Source organism: Lagenorhynchus albirostris, chromosome 14, assembly GCF_949774975.1.
Source record: "Lagenorhynchus albirostris chromosome 14, mLagAlb1.1, whole genome shotgun sequence".
NCBI lineage: Eukaryota > Metazoa > Chordata > Mammalia > Artiodactyla > Delphinidae > Lagenorhynchus > Lagenorhynchus albirostris.
The window spans coordinates 64,539,598-64,558,659 of record NC_083108.1 but is presented as its reverse complement, the minus strand read 5'-3'; the positions used below and the strand labels follow the sequence as shown (position 1 = coordinate 64,558,659).

The 19,062-nt window shown below is 42.3% G+C and overlaps 1 protein-coding gene across 3 annotated transcripts in view; it reads right to left on the bottom strand.

The window, feature by feature from the left end:
- PISD (phosphatidylserine decarboxylase) overlaps positions 1 to 15,267 on the bottom strand; it is a 37,152-nt gene extending 21,885 nt beyond the window's left edge. Inside the window, exons 1-3 of one of the 3 annotated variants that reach the window (XM_060170606.1) lie at positions 15,183 to 15,267; positions 8,813 to 8,892; positions 4,908 to 5,083 (exon numbers count right to left, since the gene is read on the bottom strand). In XM_060170606.1, coding sequence (XP_060026589.1) covers positions 4,908 to 5,083; positions 8,813 to 8,892; positions 15,183 to 15,247 — 321 coding nt within the window. In that variant the 5' untranslated portion in view covers positions 15,248 to 15,267. The remainder of the gene's footprint in view (positions 1 to 4,907; positions 5,084 to 8,812; positions 8,893 to 15,182) is intronic. The other 2 variants (XM_060170605.1, XM_060170609.1) reach the window with 2 other exon arrangements.
- Between the last annotated feature and the right edge of the window lie 3,795 nt (positions 15,268 to 19,062).

The window sequence follows — 19,062 nt, the reverse complement described above, 5'->3', positions numbered from 1 at the left end:
ATGGAGTCATATTTACAATGGAATCAGCCATAAAAAATAAGGAAATTCTACCATTTGCGACAACATGGATGGACCTTAAAGGCATTATGCTAAGTGGAATGACTCAGACAAAAAAAGACAAATACCATATGATCTCACTTATATGTGGAATCTTACAAAAAACAAAACAAAAAATCCCACCAAACTCAGAAAAACAGATCAGACTGAGGAGGAGGGGGAGCGGGGAATTAGAGGAAGGTGGCCAAAAGGTACAAACTTCCAGATATAAGAGAAATAAGTACTAGGGATGTAATGTACAATATGATGACTATAGTTACCACTGCTGTATTAACATACAGGAAAATTAAGAGAGTTAATCCTAAGAGTTCTCATCACAAGGAGAAACTTTTTTTTTCCTTTTTTCTTTTCTTCTTTATTTTCTTTTTATTGTATCTATATGAGATGATGGATATTAGCTGAACCTACTGTGGTAATCATTTCACAATGTATCAAGCTATCATGCTGTACACCTTAAACATATACAGTGATATATATCAATTGTTTCTCAATGAAATTGGAAAAAAATTAAATCAACTTTCAATAAATATGTAAGTATGGAGGGACTTTCTGGAAGATACACAAGAAATGTTAAAAATTCTTGCTTGGGGCTTCCCTGGTGGTGCAGTGGTTAAGAATCCGCCTGCCAATGCAAGGGACACACGTTCGAGCCCTGGTCTGGGAAGATCCCACATGCTGCGGAGCAACTAAGCCCATGCGCCACAACTACTGAGCCTGCGCTCTAGAGCCCGTGAACCACAACTACCGAGCCTGCGTGCTGCAACTACTGAAGCCCACATGCCTAGAGCCCATGCTCCGCAACAAGAGAAGCCACCGCAATGAGAAGTCTGCACACCACAACGAAGAGTAGCCCCCGCTTGCTGCAACTAGAGAAAGACCGCCCACAGCAATGAAAACACAACACAGCCAAAAATAAAATAAACAAATAAATTTAAAAAAAAACATGAAAAACTCTTGCTTGCTTCTGGAGAGCAGGAATGGGATTAGCAGACGGGGTGGAGAGTGGAAGGCTCATTTTTATGTAATCCCTTCTTTACTATTTGAATTTTCACATGATCATATTTTATTTAAAATTTTTAAACTATCTTACTAAAAATAAAAATTAATTTAACAATACATACTCCTAAACAGAGCCAAAAGCTTAGAAGGGTGATGTTCACCAAAATGTTAACTGGTTTCCTGTGGGTTGTAGGATTACAGGTCATCAACTCTTTTCATCTTCATATTTTGCAACACTTCCTTATTTTTTGTAGATGAACACATCTTTATAAGTAGATAAAGGACAAAGCTATTTCCACATTGGGGAAAGTGATGCCATATATATAGAGAGAGAAAGAGTGGAGCTACTGGAACCTGGATGCTCCTGAAAGCTTCCAGAGACTCCACTCTCCTTAACAGGTTACTTTGTTGCTAGTTACAGAATTCCCTTTAATCCCACAGCAGCAAACACACAGGTTTCATTTCTACTCAGCAGATTGCATGAACTTTTTTTTTTAAATTTTATAAATTTATTGATTGATTGATTGCTGCATTGGGTCTTCTTTGCTGCGCGCAGGCTTTCTCTAGTTGTGGCGAGCAGGGGCTACTCTTCGTCGCAGTGCGCAGGCTTCTCATTGCAGTGGCTTCTCTTGCTGCGGAGCACGGGCTTCTCATTGCAGTGGCTTCTCTTGTTGTAGAGCACAGGCTCTAGGCGCACAGGCTTCAGTAGTTGTGGCACGCGGGCTCAGTAGTTGTGGCTTGCGGGCTCTAGAGCGCAGGCTCAGTAGCTGTGGCGCACAGGCTTAGTTGCTCTGCGGCATGTGGGATTTTCCCGGACCAGGGCTCAAACCCATGTCCCCTGCATTGGCAGGCGGATTCTTAACCACTTTGCCACCAGGGAAGTCCCTGCATGAACTTTTTTTTTCTTCTTTTCTACCATAAAAACAACATGAATCTTAGATCAGGCAAAAATCTTAGAAACATTTTCTTAAATGTGTAAAAACAGAAGCCCCAAGGTGACACAACTCACCCAAGGCCTCGCAGTTGCTGGTGCCCAGATCTCAAGTCTCCTGACACCCTGTCCCTCCCTCCTTACTGCTCCTACGTGAGCGCTGCACCCACCCCAGCCCAGAGGACAGCCTGCAGGGAGTGAGGCAGCATAGATTTTGGAGTTATGGTTTCCTCTAAACTGTTACCAAAAAGAGAAAATTAAAAAAAAAAAGAGGAAATTCTATTTACATGAAGGAAAGATGTGAGCATGAATTCTTCAGGAGTGCTGTGCTGGGGGCTGGGCGGGGGGGCGGTGGATAATGTGAATGCTCGTCACATTGTCGCAGACAACTGTTCAAGTCAGGCCACTCAAATTCACCTCCCATTTTAAACAGTCAGCCCCAGAGAATGGAGGTACCTCAAATACACAGCAAGCCCTCCCTCCATCTCTCACTGCCACCGTCGAGCTCCTATACTAAGAGCACCTTCTATGAGCAACATGGTATTTATTGTTCCAAGAGTACGGCATTTGGCATCGAGAGACCTCTGTTCTGGAACCTATTCTGCCACCAACTAGTCTTTCCATTTGTAAAATAGCTCTAACACCTGCCCTTCCTACCTCAGTGAACTGCTGTAACTAAAAGGGTTCAGAAAAACTGCAAGGTGCTGTTCAACATAAGGTACTACAACCATGCTCTTGAGAGTTTTGATACAGAGGGAAGACCAGAGGGTTCTCTGCAACAAGAGAAATTCACAAGCTAGGAAAGGACAAAGGCTTCCTGCTGGCACTCTGACCAAGAGGGGCTAATAGGAAGGCTTCATGTGTGGGGATGGCTATACAGCCCACGTCTGTCTCCTGGAAACCCAGAAAACACTATTTGGTAAGAAAAAATCACCCAGTCACCTCAACTGTGCCACTGACCCCAGAGGCCATCTCAGCAGTAACTTCCAACCTGTCTTCTTTCTTAGCTCTGGAGATGCCAGACTTGACTTCAGGGATAGGAAGGGATTATATTCCAGCAAAATCGCCACCAGAAATTTTCACCTGCCACATACTAATGGAGCCCTGAAGGGACCCTTACAGCTCATCTGCCCATGATTCCTAAATCTGACTTATGAGAATCACCCGCAGGGCCTTGTTAAGAACAAAGATCTTGAAGCCTTGCCCAAAGTTTCTAAATCTCTAGAGTGAGCTGAGACCAAAGAGTCCATATCATTAAAGCTCCCCAAACAATTCTGAGGATCAGCCAGACTGGGGTACTCTCTCATTTTTCATATGAGGTGTCAGTGATTAGGTAGAGCCGGGGGTGGGACTAAGATCCAGCCCCCATCTGCCCATTCAAGAACTGCCCCCCAAACCTGCCCCTCCCCCCCAAACCTGCTGCCTCTCCTGAAATCTTACAGCATCTACTCTGAGCCCAGACCATTTCCCCTTCATAAATGAAATGTTGCCCAACTTGCAAACCCAGGAGGCATCTTATTCCACCGAAAGAACAGGACCTAACTTAAGCCCAGTTCTTTACCAACAGGGGCTTCAGACTTCTCACTGTACTAGGCCACTCTGCTCCTGTGTCCTGTCACTGTCCAGAGCCTAGAACTTAGAAGCTAATCAACCCTGTCCTCTTTACAAATAATCATTTTTCAGGTATTGACTCATATATGGCAGTAATCCCAATTATACAAACAGTGGATGCTATGAAAAACTACTGATATTAGTCTTTTATGAATGAGGAAGCAGCAAATTTCTTCCAAATGTAGATTCTCTTGGGATACCTTTGAAATGAGTGGGAATTTCCTGAAAGCAGGTGGGCATGTCACCAGGTGGGTCAGCCTGACAGATGCCTGGGGTCAGAGCGAAGCCAGCTTGGGTTTAACACTGGAGTGGGGTCATGAATCACAGTCTTAACAAGTACTTTACTAGTTTGAAGGAGAAGGATATGTTTACAGAGGAAACAACCAATGTTATGGGAAACAGTGTTCAGCATACTTAAAAAGTATGACTCACATACTATACAATTCTGTAAAAAAGGACTCTGTAATATACAACCAAAAAACAGAAAACTTGGCAAGTGACGTGTCCAAGTCCACACAGCTACTAGGAGCATGGTTAGAACCTGCCTTCAGGACTGGGACCCTGGCTGCTGGGTGCAGCTGAGCTGGATTACTGATATGGCGCAGCTCATGGGGAAATCCAAATGCATCATCCCAAATACCATCGTCTCTGCTTTCACCCCCTCTGTTGCCCAAGCTATCAGGGTCTATTGATATTTCAGATATTTCACTTGTTAAATTATGGGTAAAAAGAAAGCAATTTTTAAACTTACACCTTTATATTCAATTTCAGTATTTACTGAATGTCTGCTCTGAGTCAGATATCCTGGGCCTCAGGAAGCACAGATGAGTAAGACAGTTCATTACGTATCACACAAGGTACAACGACACCGAAGGCCGCCCCAACTGCATGGCCCAATTGCGGGGAGAGCATTTTGAGCAGTAACGATAAAGGAATTTGATGATTTCAGTCTGGTCTCTGGTGAGAACTTATCCACATCACAAAAGTCCAACCCTTCCAGCTCATCCTCAGACTTGAGAAGGCGTGAACTGTCAGGACGCCAGCCTGAGTATAAGGCACGAGCTCTGAATATTTCAACAGCAGGAAATTTCCACTCGGAGGCCTTGGGGAGACCAGGGGTGGATCTGGAGACAGAGGGAAGCCGAACATGATGCCCAAGGTATAACTTCTGTAATAGCCCCAAAACCACTGGAGATGTGAGCTCCAAGAAAGCACATTTCACTTTTTCAAACAGTTTAACTTTGGAGCAATTTACAAAGTGACAGGCAGTTGTGCTCCATGAGAACCCAAGGTGGTTCCATCCTGTTACCTCCCAGTGACCAGCAAGTTTGGGCGGGATCTCCAAGCCCAGCTTCTCCCATTCTCGCTCCTGGTACTTCTCATACTGCCGGTAACCTGCGTACCCGCCACCCGTCGTGACCAAAAAGAGCAGGGGGCGCAGCAGGGACAAGGTTCGGGCAGGGGCAGTGTGGACTTTTCTGGCATCTGTAACAAAAAGCAGGAAAATTTTGAGCCTGAGAAAAGGGATGGGTATGAGTCACGCAAACACAGCACCAACAGGAGGGCTGGGAAAAGCCCTCAGCAAAGCTGACTGGACCCGGAAGGGATCTGACAGGGAGGTGCAGCCCTGAGTCACTGCAAAGACCCTGCTGCCTCCAAATTCTATCTAGTAAGGTACAAGCTTCTTTCCTGTGACACTACAGTGCACCCCAAATGCCACCATAATTACAGAATTTAAGATGAAAACATTGAATTGCAAAGAGGTCAAGAAACGAATCCAGGTTGCCCCGCTGGATACCAACAGGGCCAGGACTGGGACAGGTACCATTTCTCACGCAGGCTCTCTGATTTTACTTTTACGATCCAGGCCCAGTTCTGACTGGACAGTAGTATTCTCCCAAATGCAAAATCTCGTAAGCTCTAACAATTCAACGATAAAAGATAAATAGTCCAATTTTAAAACGTACTAAGAATTTGAATAGATATTTCTCCAAAGAAGATATATGAGTGGCCAGTAAGCACATGTAAAGATGCTCAACATCTGTTATGGTTGAATTATGTCCCCCTAAAATTCATATGCTTAAGTCCTAACCCTTAGCACCTCAGAATGTGACCTTGCTTGGATAAAAGGTCTCTACAGAGGTAATCAAGTTAACATAAGGTCAGCACAGTGGGCCCTAATCCAATATGACTAGTGTGCTTATAAAAAGAGAAAATTTGGGGGCTTCCCTGGTAGTCCAGTGGATAAGAATCTGTCTTACAATACAGGGGACACAAGTTCGATCCCTGGTTGGGGAACTAAAATCCCACATGCCACAGGGCAACTAAGCCCACGCACCACAACCACTGAGCCCAAGCGCCACAACTAGAGAGGAGCCTGTGCACGCACAGCAACAAAGCGAAGAGCCCATGCGCCGCAATGAAGGATCCTGCATGCTGCAACTAAGACCCGACGCAGCCAGAAAACAAATAAGTAAATAAATTTTTAAAAAATAAATTAAAAAATAAAAAGAGAAAATTTGGAGACAGACACGCACACAGGGAGAATGCTATCTGAAGACGAAGGCAGGGATCGGGGTGATGCTTCTATAATACAAGCCAAAAAAGCCAAATATTGCCAGCAATCCATCAGAAGCTAGACAAGAGGCTCTCCCTCACACCCCTCAGAAGGAAGCAGCCCTATGACACCTTGATCTTGGACCTCTCGTCTCCAGAACTATGGGAGAATAAATTTCTACCGTTTAAGCCACTCAGTTTGTGGTACTCTGTTCCAGTAGCCCTAGCAAACCAATACATCATTAGTAATCAGGGAAATGCAAATCAAAACCATGATGAGATACAACTTCACACCCACTAGGATGGTTTTATCAAAAAGACAGATAATTGTTGGTAAGGATGTGGAGAAACTGGAACACGCATACACTGCTGATGGGATTGTAAAATGGGGCTTCAGTTCTTCAAAATGTTAAACATAAAATTACCACATGACCTAGCAATTCAGCTCTTAGGGAAGTGAAACATACATCTACACAAAAATTTGTCATGCATGCTCCACAGCAGCATTATTCGTAATAGCCAAAAAGTGAAAATAACCCAAATGTCCATCAACTGACAAATGAATAAAAAAGTAGTACACCAATACAATGGAATATTGATAATAAAAAAGGAAAAAAGGAATGAAGTAATGACACATGCTACACATGAACCCTGAATACATTATGTAAAAGAAGTCAGCCACAAAAGGCTGCATATTGTATGATTCCACTTATATGAAGTGTCTGGTATAGGAAACATACTAGAGAGATATAAAGTAGGTTAGTGGGTGCCAGGGACTAGGGGTAGGGAGAAATGGGGAGTGACAGTTTAATGGATCAAGTGCTACTATTGTGGGGGGGACGAGGAGGGAATGAAAATATTCTAAAATTAGGTAGTGCTAATGGTTGTACAACTCTGTAAGTATAAAAAAAAACACTGAATTGCGTACTTAAAAGGGTGAACTTTATGGTATGAAAATTGTATCTCAATTATTGTTAAAACAAAATCTCAAGAGCTGATTTCTCAGTAGCCTGCACAAAACCTTCATCCTGTCCTTGGCTTCCAATGGAAGGAAATCATCCTGCCCATTTGTCCCTGTCCCTCCACCACCTTTTGGTTGTTGCTGTTTCTTTTTCTTTCTTTCTTTCTTTTTTTTGGCCGTGCCGAGAGGCTTGTGGGATTTTAGTTCCCCAACCAGGGATTGAACCTGGGTCCTCAGCAGTGAGAGCGTGGAGTCCTGACCACTGGACTGTCAGGGAATTTCCTGCTGTTTCTTTTTTTATTTTTCTTTTTTTATTTTTTATTTATTTATTTATTTTTGCGGTACACAGGCCTCTCACTGTTGTGGCCTCTCCCATTGCGGAGCACAGGCTCCGGACGCACAGGCTCAGCAGCCATGGCTCACGGGCCCAGCCGCTCCGCGGCATGTGGGATCTTCCTGGACCAGGGCACGAACCCGTGTCCCCTGCATCGGCAGGCGGACTCTCAACCACTGCGCCACCAGGGAAGCCCTGTTTCTTTTTTTTAAATGAACAAGTATAGATGTCATTAATCTCCTCCATTTTCTGATTACTCCTAATGAACCCTTACTACTTAACAACTAAATATTCTACCTCTGACCAGAAAATCTTGTCAAAAAGCAAGAAACATTTTTTTTCCCTCTTTCTGAAATATTTGATGATGAGAGAACTGTTGTACACTCCCTACCTGCACTGAACCAGCACCCTAGGCTGACTGGTCACACTCTCCTGCATGCTTCTGCTACACTGGACCTTTCTTCAACTATAGGTCTTTCTCTTACCTTCCACAGGCTTACTTTACTCCTCCAACAGGAAGTAGTAAGCAGAGGGTGCCCTCCACTCCTGACCGCCTCTCTGCTGCATTTGTCACTTTAAAAAAGCACAGCTTTTCTGCAGATCCAAGATTCTGGCTTGATTTCTGAGGCTCCCCCTGAACCCTTCAAGTGATTCCTGTGTTCCAGCCTGCAAGTCCTAATTAAATAAGTAACACCCAGATGTGCCCCTATTAACTACCTTAATAAGCCTTTTGTTTTTATTCTCATTAACCATCTCATTTTATTCCCAAGGTATGATTACTGGACAGTCAAAAATAGCCTCCAGTATGATAGAATAAAAAGGATTTTTAGTTAATAAAGACAATATACATTTTTGTACAGGTTCAAATAGCTGCTTACAAGATCCAAAAAGTTCATAATCCAGTGCTGATGAGGGTGTGGGGAACTGATGTACTCATGAGCACATCCTGCTCAGAGGAGTGTAAACTGGGACAACCTTCTCTGAAGAGTAATTTGGCTTAAATACCAAATTATATAATACATAAACCTTTTGATCCAGTAATTCTAAGTCTACAAATTTATCCTGAGGATGCACAAAAATATGTTAGTACAGAACTGTCTGTAATAGGAAAAGACTAGGAGCAACTTAAATGTCCAACACCAAACAGTACAGTCATGCGACGGAATACTACACAGCCAGTAAGAACAATCAGATAACAGCAGATAATGCTTCAGTGGTACCTACACGCCAGGTACTCTAAGCACTTTGCAAGCACAATTCCATCTGATTCTAACAACAACCCTATGAAATATGTGCTGTGTTTATCCCAATTTACTGACAAACTGAAGCAGAGAGGCCAGCATTGCCTCTAATTGCTACTTACTTGTGGAAAAGGTTCTGAGAGGCAGCTTCCCTAAGGACTGAAGGAAATGGCTCAGGGCAATGTCTTCACAGTGACGGCGCCTACAATCAAGCAAAAATGAAGCATTAAATATTTTTTTAATTAAAAAGAAATTAGTGGATCAACTTCTAAAATTTGAATATAGTCTATAGATTCAATAATAGTATTGTGTCTGTGTTAATTTCCTGGTTTTGACCATTGTACTGTGGTTTTCATAAGAAAACGTCCTTATACAAAAAGGGCTCAAATATTTAAAGGTAAAGGGGCATCAAGTGTTTCAGAAAAAAATATATACCAACACACACTCACAAAGAGAAAAAAAGGGAGAGAGAATGATAAAGCAAATATAGTTGATATTTGGGGAATCAGAGGACAGGGTATTTGGGAATACTCTGTACTATTTTTATAACTTCTCTGTAAGTCTAAAATTTTTTCACACACAAAGCTGCTCTTTTCTTAATTAAGTATAAGAGCATAATAAGAAGTAAACCCGGCACTTACACAAAGCCATACGTTTCCTCACCACAAACAAAGAGCTATACACAGCCTTGTAGCCTCTAACCCCTACTCATTAAAGAACCTAATAAAGTGGTTGAAATTTCAAACTTTTTTTTTTTTTTTTTTTGGCTGCGCCGCAGCTTGCAGGATCGAACCCATGGTACCTGCAGCAGGAAGTGTGGAGTCCTACTAATCACTGGACCACCAGTGAATTCCCTAAAATTTTAAACTTTAAATGTTTGCCCTGGAAAAGAAATGACACAAACCAGGCTGAACTATTCTAATCTACTTTGAGTTTGGAAGGCTCAACTGGTTTGGAATTTTTAAATTAATATTTGTGGCTACTTTGCCACAAAAGCTACTTTCAAAGAGTGAAGAGGGTTTTCAGGCATTCTGAGAAAAAAATGACTACTTTCATGGCTTCAAGCTCTAAGAAAATATTATTTCCGATTCTTTCTCTTCTTTGTTTCCTCTTCACCCAGGGAAACTGGACATATACCCAGTTACCCAGTTACCCAAGGAAAGCATGAATGAATTTTTAGTGAACTGGCTCTCTCCTTAATCAAAAAGCAAACACCCCACCTTCAATTCAGATAGCACTTAAGTTCCCCCAAATATTGGCCTGAAATCTAAAGTAAAGAAACTATGTCCTTGTCAGTGTTTTTTTTCCCTTGAAGCCCTTTATGAGAGAAGCAGAAATTTACTCTATAAATGTCTAAACTGCTATTTCTGTGGAGAACAGAACTGCATTTATGACTTTCATACAATGATATTGACATTCATGGATAGTCAGTAGTTATGTCTCACACAGACATCCTGTAGATTTTATCAGATTTAAACACCTTCGTTTTTTCACATGAAATTTCCTTGACTTAACAACACTCTCACAGCATGGTGGTAACATGATGACTCTGATTCTCCTACAGGCAAGCAAGGTCTGTATGGAGAACAAGGCTGGGACCATGACAATCACCACCCCCTCAGAGGCCAGGTGGATGGACAGTTATTAACACAAAGGAGGGTGTGTTGCAGTATCTGAATGTTCTTTCAGCAGTGAACAATGCTCATCTCTTAGACTGGGCACTCCCACTGCAAAAGCTAAGTGCCTAAAACCCTGCTTTCCAAACGGAATAAGAACAAGAAGTGTAAAATCTGACTAAAGGCTGTATTGTTGTGTTGTGCACACTGCTACATTGTGTGTTCCAGAATTGCTGCTGAACCCCCTAACTGAAAGAACGTTTGCAGACTGTTGAAAAAGGCTTTTTTTGTGGGGAAGGGGGTGTGGGCTGGGGGAGGTACAAGTGGGAGATAATCATTTATCCACTGTAACCCAATGCACGGCACTCAGGTGGCTGGTTTGCATACGGATCTTCCTGAGAGCAGAGTCTTGGTCTCTTGTCCACTGCTGTAGCCCCAGCTCCTGGAACAAGTGCCTGGCAAACGCCCCAGTTGCATCAGCTTGTCTTTCATTCCTGGATCATTCCTATCCTCATATAAATGTTGTACTTTCTCCAATCTTACAGAAACACTGTCCACCCCACTGCAGGCTCTTTAAAAGAGCAATGTTCCCTGTCATCACTTCCTCCCCTCCCCCCCTCTCTTCATCCCACTCAACCAGGCTTTTGTTCCCACCACCTCATCTCTTGTCAAGGTCACCAACTTCCACATTGTCAACCCCAACACATATTTCTTGGACCTCGTGTTATGTGACTTCTCAGCAGCATCTGCCACTGGTGAGCCCTTCCTCCTTTTTTTTCCCCCACTGAGGTATAATTGACATGTAACATTATATTAGTTTCAGATGTACAACATTATTCCCTATTTGCATATATTGTGAAAGGATCACCACAATAAGTCTAGTTAACATCCCTCACCATACATATTTACAAAAACTTTTTTCCTGTGATGAAAAAGATCTACTCTCTTAGCAACTTTTAAATATACAATACAGTATTGTTAACTGTAGTCACCATGCTGCACATTACATCCGCAGGACTTAGGTATTTTATAAGTTGTATCTTTTGACTTCATTCACTTTCTCCTTCTTGAAACACATTTAGCCTTTGGGACCCTGATCTTCCTACCTCTCCAGCCTCTCCCTAACTTCAAACAGCTGCCGTGCCCAGGGTTCAGACCTCTTCTCTGTCTGTGCTCTCCCTGAGACATGTTCACCCAGTCCTGCAGCTTTAAATAGCCAGATACTGAGGACTCCCTCGCTGCTCCTTCAAAGACCTCTGGACCATATTTCCACCTGGCTACCCAACATCCCCACTCTGAATCACCTCAAACTGAGTTTGTCCAGAACAGAATTCCTGACACTCCCTCACTCCCGTTCAACCTGCTCCACCCCCAGAGTTGTCCATCTGTGGCAGAGACTAGCCAGATGGTTATTAAATCCACTTCCTCTACCCAACAGACTACATTTCCCAGCCTCCCTTGCAATAGGGTGTGGCCACATAACTGAGTTCTAACCACTGTAAGAACCATTCAGGCTTCCCAGGCTGTCCGGTTTCAGCCTGTTTGATGCAAACATGCAGACCTTTGGAAGCCATGTGTTAAAGATGTCAGGAGATGGGTCCTCAAATCACTGCTGTCCTGCAGATCAGGAGCACCCACTGGGACTTTACATGATTGAGACCAACACTTTTACTGTGTTAAATCACTGAGATGCTGGAGTTTACCTGTTACCACAGCAACACTGCTATAATTAATATACCATCTTAGAAAAAAGGCACCACCATTCACCCAACTGCACAAGTCAAAACCCTAGGGACTCCTTTTGTAAGTCCTTTCTTTCTCACTATCCACATTCAATCCAGTGACAAGGCATGAAGTCTCTACCTTCAAAATATACCCGTATCTGCCTACTTCTCTGCCACCACTCTCACTCTGGCCTGAGCCACCAGATCTATCACTGCACTGAAGGACTGCACTAGCCTGTTCTCCCTGCTTGGCTTCTGTGTCCCATTCACCACAGAACAGCCAGAGTGACCTTTTCAAAACAGAAAATAAGACGAGACCCTATGTAAGTGGTCCTCGCTGAACCCTCAGACCTCCTGCTGCTTCCCTTCTCACTCACCTGCCCCCATTCCTTGCACACTCATGCCTCTGCATTTGCTGTTTGCTCTGCTGGGCATACCCCTCCAGCTGGCTCAGTCCCTCCTCATTCAGTTCTCTGCTCAAATGCTTCCTCCTGGTTGGTTTCTCCTCACCACAAGCCCAAAAGTTGTCCCTCTGGAGCGTTCTCTAACCCCTTAATTACCTGCCTTTATTTTTCTTCGTAACACTTCTCACTACCCGAAATGAACAGATTTTATATATATTCACTCATTTGTTTACTGTCTGTACCCCTCAAATGCAGGGGTTTGTCTGTCTTCCCCCTGGACCTCAATCTCAGCAGTGAGATTAAGCTTCAGAGAAATGAACGGCTGGCTAGGTTCAATCACATGTACCGTCTACATGGTGAACTCACGTGGGCCTCCTGCAAGAGGGCAATTAAAGCCCAGGATTAAGCACTCAAGTCTGATTATGGGGCTCAAATCTCCATCCTGCCACTTATTAATTAGCTGTGTGACCTTAAGGCATTTCTTAACTAATCTTAAGCCTCAGTTTCTCCACCTGTAGAAACAGGACCTACCTCATTAGGAATAAATGAGACAATCACATAAAACCTTAAGCCCAGGCCCTGGCACCTAGTTACATATTACTATTATTAAAAGTAACAGAGTTGATATTCAGCTGGCACACACTGGGATGGCCATATTAACTGTCTGTGACCACTCTGAATGGTTTGTGTCCACACTGTCATAGTTTTAAATTATTTTTAACATCACCCCTGGTGGTAACACTAACTATAGTCCTTGTGTCTCTCCTGCTTTTTAGAACTGTGAAAGTTCTGAAAATGAACGGGCAGGCCTCTTGAAGGCCTCATTCCACGTTCTATCTCATATTATTTAGTAATGTTTCCTTGCTCTGCTACTAAACTGTAAAGTTCTTTAAACATGAGGCCTATATCTTTTAATTCCTCTCTCTTCCCCTGCTCTCCCTCCCCCTCCCGATCCCTGGCACTGCAGTTGGCAGTGGTAGGAATGTCATAAGTATTCCTGAAGGAAAGTCTTGCACAAGCAACCACTCCTTGGGCACTATGTCCATACTTGCCTGAACCTAAGAATCATCCAGGACACGTGTAAAGAACACAGCTGCCGGGGCCCCAACCTACATCTACTGAACCTGAATTTGGCAGTATTGGGGGATATACCTGGGACTCTCTTTTTCTGATAAACACCCACCCCATTTTTTCATCAAACAAATTTGGGAAACATGGCCCTAAATTATCACCCATAATTGCCTTCTTTTGGTTCTCTCACCTGTCACCTATCACCCAGGTACTGAAAAACTTCCCTGCAATATGAGGATTTCAAACATATGTCTCACAGACACTGCTTTACTTAAAGATCATGGAAATGTTCTCTTTCGGGGTTTTTCTGCATCTAAATATAGTTCCCACCTGGATATGTAATACCTTTGAAAACTGAGTTCTTATTGTACCCAAATCCTCACCCTCCTTAAATTGCACCTAAATCCCGTCTTATCTACCTACACTGGTACTAAAGTTATGACTCTTTTTCCCTTTCCCTTTTTAAATGATAATGAGTGAAGTACATCCTCCTCACCATCGTTAAACAAAAACCAAAAAAAGAAAAAATTTTAGGAGGGTCATTTTTTAGTCTTTCCAACTTATGACACAACTTATGACACATTTTAGATGATTTCACTACTGACTCATAAACAGCACACCTGGTAACAATATTAAAACCACAGAGACTCTCCTGTCCAAGTCCTAACAGTTACCATCACATTGCAGAGCCCCCTCCTGAGAAAGTTACACCATTTCTGAGTAGTTAATAATAGAGTGAAGCTTCCTGTTCAGGGCAATGACAGTTTCTGTTCCCTTTCAGTCCGAAACCCGTGTCCTTACTTCCCAAAATTACAGCGCAAGCTTTGGTCAACGCTGACAAAATGAAGCTTGCCTGAAACACAAAAGTACTGTGTGTCTCTCAAACCTTAGCTCTTTGAAATGACACGGAACAGCAGACTCTGAGTCATAGCTACCAACATTTTAATCCATTTTCTGAGAGTCCAAATGTTCCCAAGCTGGTTCTTACATAAGCTATTTCGAATAATGAATGTCCTCACGGTGGGCAGCCTGAGGGAAAGGTCCTTGCCTGAGAGAGACAGAGGTATCCGGGTAGGGGTCCCGGCTCTGCTACTAACTGGCCGGGTGAAACTGAGCAAGTCCCTTCCTCTCTCATGGCCTCAATTTTGCTAACTCCAAAAAGAGGTTGATTTAGATGACCCCTCTAACAACCTAAGAGTTGGGAGTCACCAGGGTAACTAAGACCCCATTTCCATCATGGACGATTTTGAGATAACCGAGTCCAACCCTCTCGCTTCAAAGACCAAGAATCCGAAGTGAAAGCCGCCCGATTCCCAGTCCAGTGCTCTTCCCACATCACGCCGCCCCTCCCAGCAACACGAATCCCTGAGAAAGAGGAGTCCAGCCCTGCCTCGGCTATAAGTGGCGGGCACACAGCCTATTTCACTGGTTGGGTCTTTTTGTTTATATCTTTGTTTTTTGTCCCTTGTGAAAAGGGCAAGGAGAGAGCGCTTAGGATAGACGCGGAACGCCCTACCCGGCGGCAGTCGCACCTGCTCGAGAGCTCCAGGTTAAGGTGAGTGCCTACGTCTCCACTCGAGCTCTGCTCAGGGCGAGCCCGCGACAGAGAAACGATTCCTCTCTCCAGACCCCAGTTTGGCTCGGGCCACCCCCCGGCAGGTCCCCAAGCAGCTGTACCTGCTCCGCCACGGCGCGACCCCGCGCAGCAACCTCAAACAACCCAGCCTCACGGACACCGCCATCTTGTCCCTAGCTTCTCGGCGGGACACGCCCCCTTTTACACGCTGGTCGCACGCGCGTGACGTCACGAGCTCGAACTCACAGCGCCAATGAAGAACGCGGAGCGTGTGTGGGCGGAGCTGTCTAAGCTCCTCCCCCGGCTGCTCCGGGTACCCTCTGCCTGACACTTCCGGCAGCTAATGGGCTAGGTCGGATAGGTGCAGCCGGTGGCGGTGCTTACAGTGCTAAATCTGGACCTGGGCACAGCGTTGCCAGTTCTCCTATTTCCTTCTGACGTGCGTTTCCGCATCTGCCTGGAAAATCTGATTTACTCAAGGTCCGAGAATGGATCAACTGAGCTAAATCGTTCATTTTACGGATGGGGAAACTGAGAGCGTCCACAACTCAGCTACCATTGACTTAGCGCTTCCTAAGTGCCAGGCTCTGTGCTGATGACTTAGCATGCATGGTGTCTCATTCTTACCTCCCATCGCTGTACTATCTGGGAGTCCAGAGACCAGAGGTCTTGGATCACCTGGAAGTGCAATTAGTCGTCGAACAAGGTGCCGGGTGTGATAGCGCGTGCTCCTGCAAAGATTCCTGATCTTCAGATTTAAGGAAAAATAGACTTTTCAGTAGTATAAGCTTTTTTTTTTTTTTTTTTTAGTGGGCAGAGACTAGAGACCGCCAGCCAGCCCTGAGAATTATTCTCATTTTAAAGATAGAGAAAACAGAGCTCAGGAAAGTTAACCATTAGAACGCTCAAGGGCACACAGCTATAAAGGAGAAAAGCTAGAATTTGAACATACATCTCTGATTCCAAAACCCATGATCTAACATCCTTCCTTTTAAGCCCTTTGCCTACAATCTGGCTGAGTATGGGTCCCCAAACTGAAGGAATACAGCTCCTCTTTTTTCTCCCCTAAGCTGCTAATAGCACTTGTCTTCACCAAGCGTTTGACACAGGAGGAGGGGTATGTTGCCTGGTAACTGCAATTATTTCTACATGGTTATTTAAGCTCAACTAGGGCATAACGGGGCCCTACAGGGAGCCTAACAGGGAGCAGATTTCCTATTGGAGAGGAGACACTTCCCTCTATGGTTTTCAAAAGTCTGAAGAGGAGGAAAAAAAAAAGTATAGAATTGGTTTTACTATTCAATTGAGAGTAGTAACTCAAAACCAGGGGGAAGAAAAAAATGGGAGGGGGAGATTATTTCAAAATGAAACGCATTTGGGGAAACTGGATATTCACATGCAAAAGAATGAAGTGGACCCTTACTTTACACCATATACAAATATTAACTCAAAATGGATCAAAGACCTAAAGCTAAGAACTACAACTATAAAACTCCTAAAATATAAGGGAAATTTTCATGACATTGAATTCAGCAATGATTTCTTGGATATTACGCCGAAAGCACAGGCAACAACAAAATAAGATAAATTGTATTTCATCAAAGTTAAAAAGTTTTGTGCATCAAAGGACACTGTCAACAAAGTGAAAAGACAACCCTGAGAATGGGAGAAAATAGTCACAATATATCTGATAAGGGTCTGGTATCCAGAATATATAAATAATTCCTAAAATTCAACAAAAAAAAATAACCGAATTCAAAAATAGGCAAAGGACTTGAACAGACATTTCTCAAAAAATAATATACAAATGACCAATAAAAGATGCTCAACATCACTAATCATTAGGGAAATGCACATCAAAAGCACAATGAGATATCAACTTCACACCCATTAGGATGGCTATTATTGAAAAAGGAAAATAACAAGTGACAAGTGTTGGCAAAGATGTGGAAAAATTGGAACACTTTTGCATTGCTGTAACAATGTAAAATGGCTGTGCAAAACAATTCGGTCATTCCTCAAAAAGTTAAACAGAATTATCATATGATCCAGCACCTAGGTATAATCTAAAAGAATGAAAGCGGGGACTCAAATAGAGACTTATACACCAATGTTCATAGCAACATTATTCACAATAGCCAGAAAGTGGTTCAATAGATGAATAAATAAAATGTGATATATCCATATAATAGAATATTATTCAGCTATAAAAGCATGTATGAAGTACTGTTACATGCTACAACAGGAATAAACTTTGAAAACATTATGGTAAGTAAAATTAGCCAGACACAAAAGGACACATATTGTTTAATTCCACTTATATGAAGTGCTTAGAATAGGCATATTGATAAACACAAAAATTAGAATAAAGGTTACCAGAGGCTGAGAGGACAGGGAAGAGGGATGGGTTCAGAGTCTCTGTTTGAGATGATGATTAAGTTCTGGAAATGGATAGTGTGATGGTTCTTTAACATGTGAATGTACTGAATGACACTGAATTATACATTAAGTTAAAAATGAATTAAAAGGTTAAAATGGTAAATTTTATTATATTTCAACACACACACACACAAAGCAGTTAATAACAAGTGTTGATGAGGATGTGGAGAAATCAGAATAATCTTTCTGTCCCTATTCTGCATTTTCATATGAATGGAATCATATAATATGTGGACTTTTGTAACTGGCTTCTTTCATTTAGCATAATATTTTCAGGGTTTGCCCATGTTGTAACATGTATCAGTACTTCATTCCTTTTCATGATTGAATAGTATTCCATTATATGGATAGACCACATTCCTTTATCCAGTCATAGCTATGGACATTTGAGTCATTTCCGCCTTTTAGCAATTATGAAAAATGCTGCTATAAACATTCATATACAGTTTATTGTATAGACATATAATTTCATTCCTCTTCTGTGTATACCTAGGAGTGGAATTGCTGGGTTGTATAGCTTAATTATTTGAGGAACTGACAGATGGTCTTCCAAAGTGGCTGCCCCATTTTACATTCCCACCAGTAGTGTATGAAGGTTCCAATTTCTCCACATCCTCACCAACACTTGTTATTTTCTCTCTTTTCAAAATGACTATCATTATATCCAATCTAATGGGTATGAAGTGGTGTTTCATTGTGGTTTTGATTTGTATTTCTCTGATAACTAATGCTGTTGAGAAATTTTTCATGTGCTTATTGGTCATTTGCATATCTTCCTTGTAGAAATATCTATTCAGATTCATTGCCTATTATTAAATTGGGTTATTTATCTTTTTATTATTGAGTTGTGTTCTTTATATATGCTAGGTACAATTCCCTTATCATATATATGATTTGCAAGTATTTTCTCCCATCCTTTAGGTTGTCTTTTCATTTCTTGATGGTGTCCTTTGAAGCAAAAAGTTTTTAATTTTGATGAAATCTCATTTATTTTTTCCTTTGTTAATTGTGCTTTTGGTGTCATATCTAAGAATCCTTTGCCAAATCCAAGGTCATGAAGATTATACCACGTTTTCATCTAAGAGTTTTAAAGTTTAAAAAAGTTTTGTATATGGTGTGAGGTAAAGATCCAACTTCATCCTTTGCCTGTGGCTATCCAGTTGTCCATTGATTGATTTTCGTTTGTTAAATCAACCTGACATTGCTGGTTATTGTGTATTATCCTTTTTATCTATCACTGGATTCAATTTGCTAATATTCTGTTTAGGATTTTTGTATCTACTTTATGAGAGAGAATTGGACTATTATTTTCATCTCAAACTGATTCAGGTGTATGAAGTTAGGTTCATTTCACCATACACTTATCCAGTTATTCCACTACTATTGCTGAAAAGACTTTCCTTTCCCCATTGAATTGCATGGTGTCTTTGTCAAAATCAACTGAACATCCATGCATGGGTCTATTTCTGGGTTCCAAAGATTTCCATTTGTTCCATTGATCTATCTTAATCATGGCTGCTTTACTTATAAGTCTTGAAATCA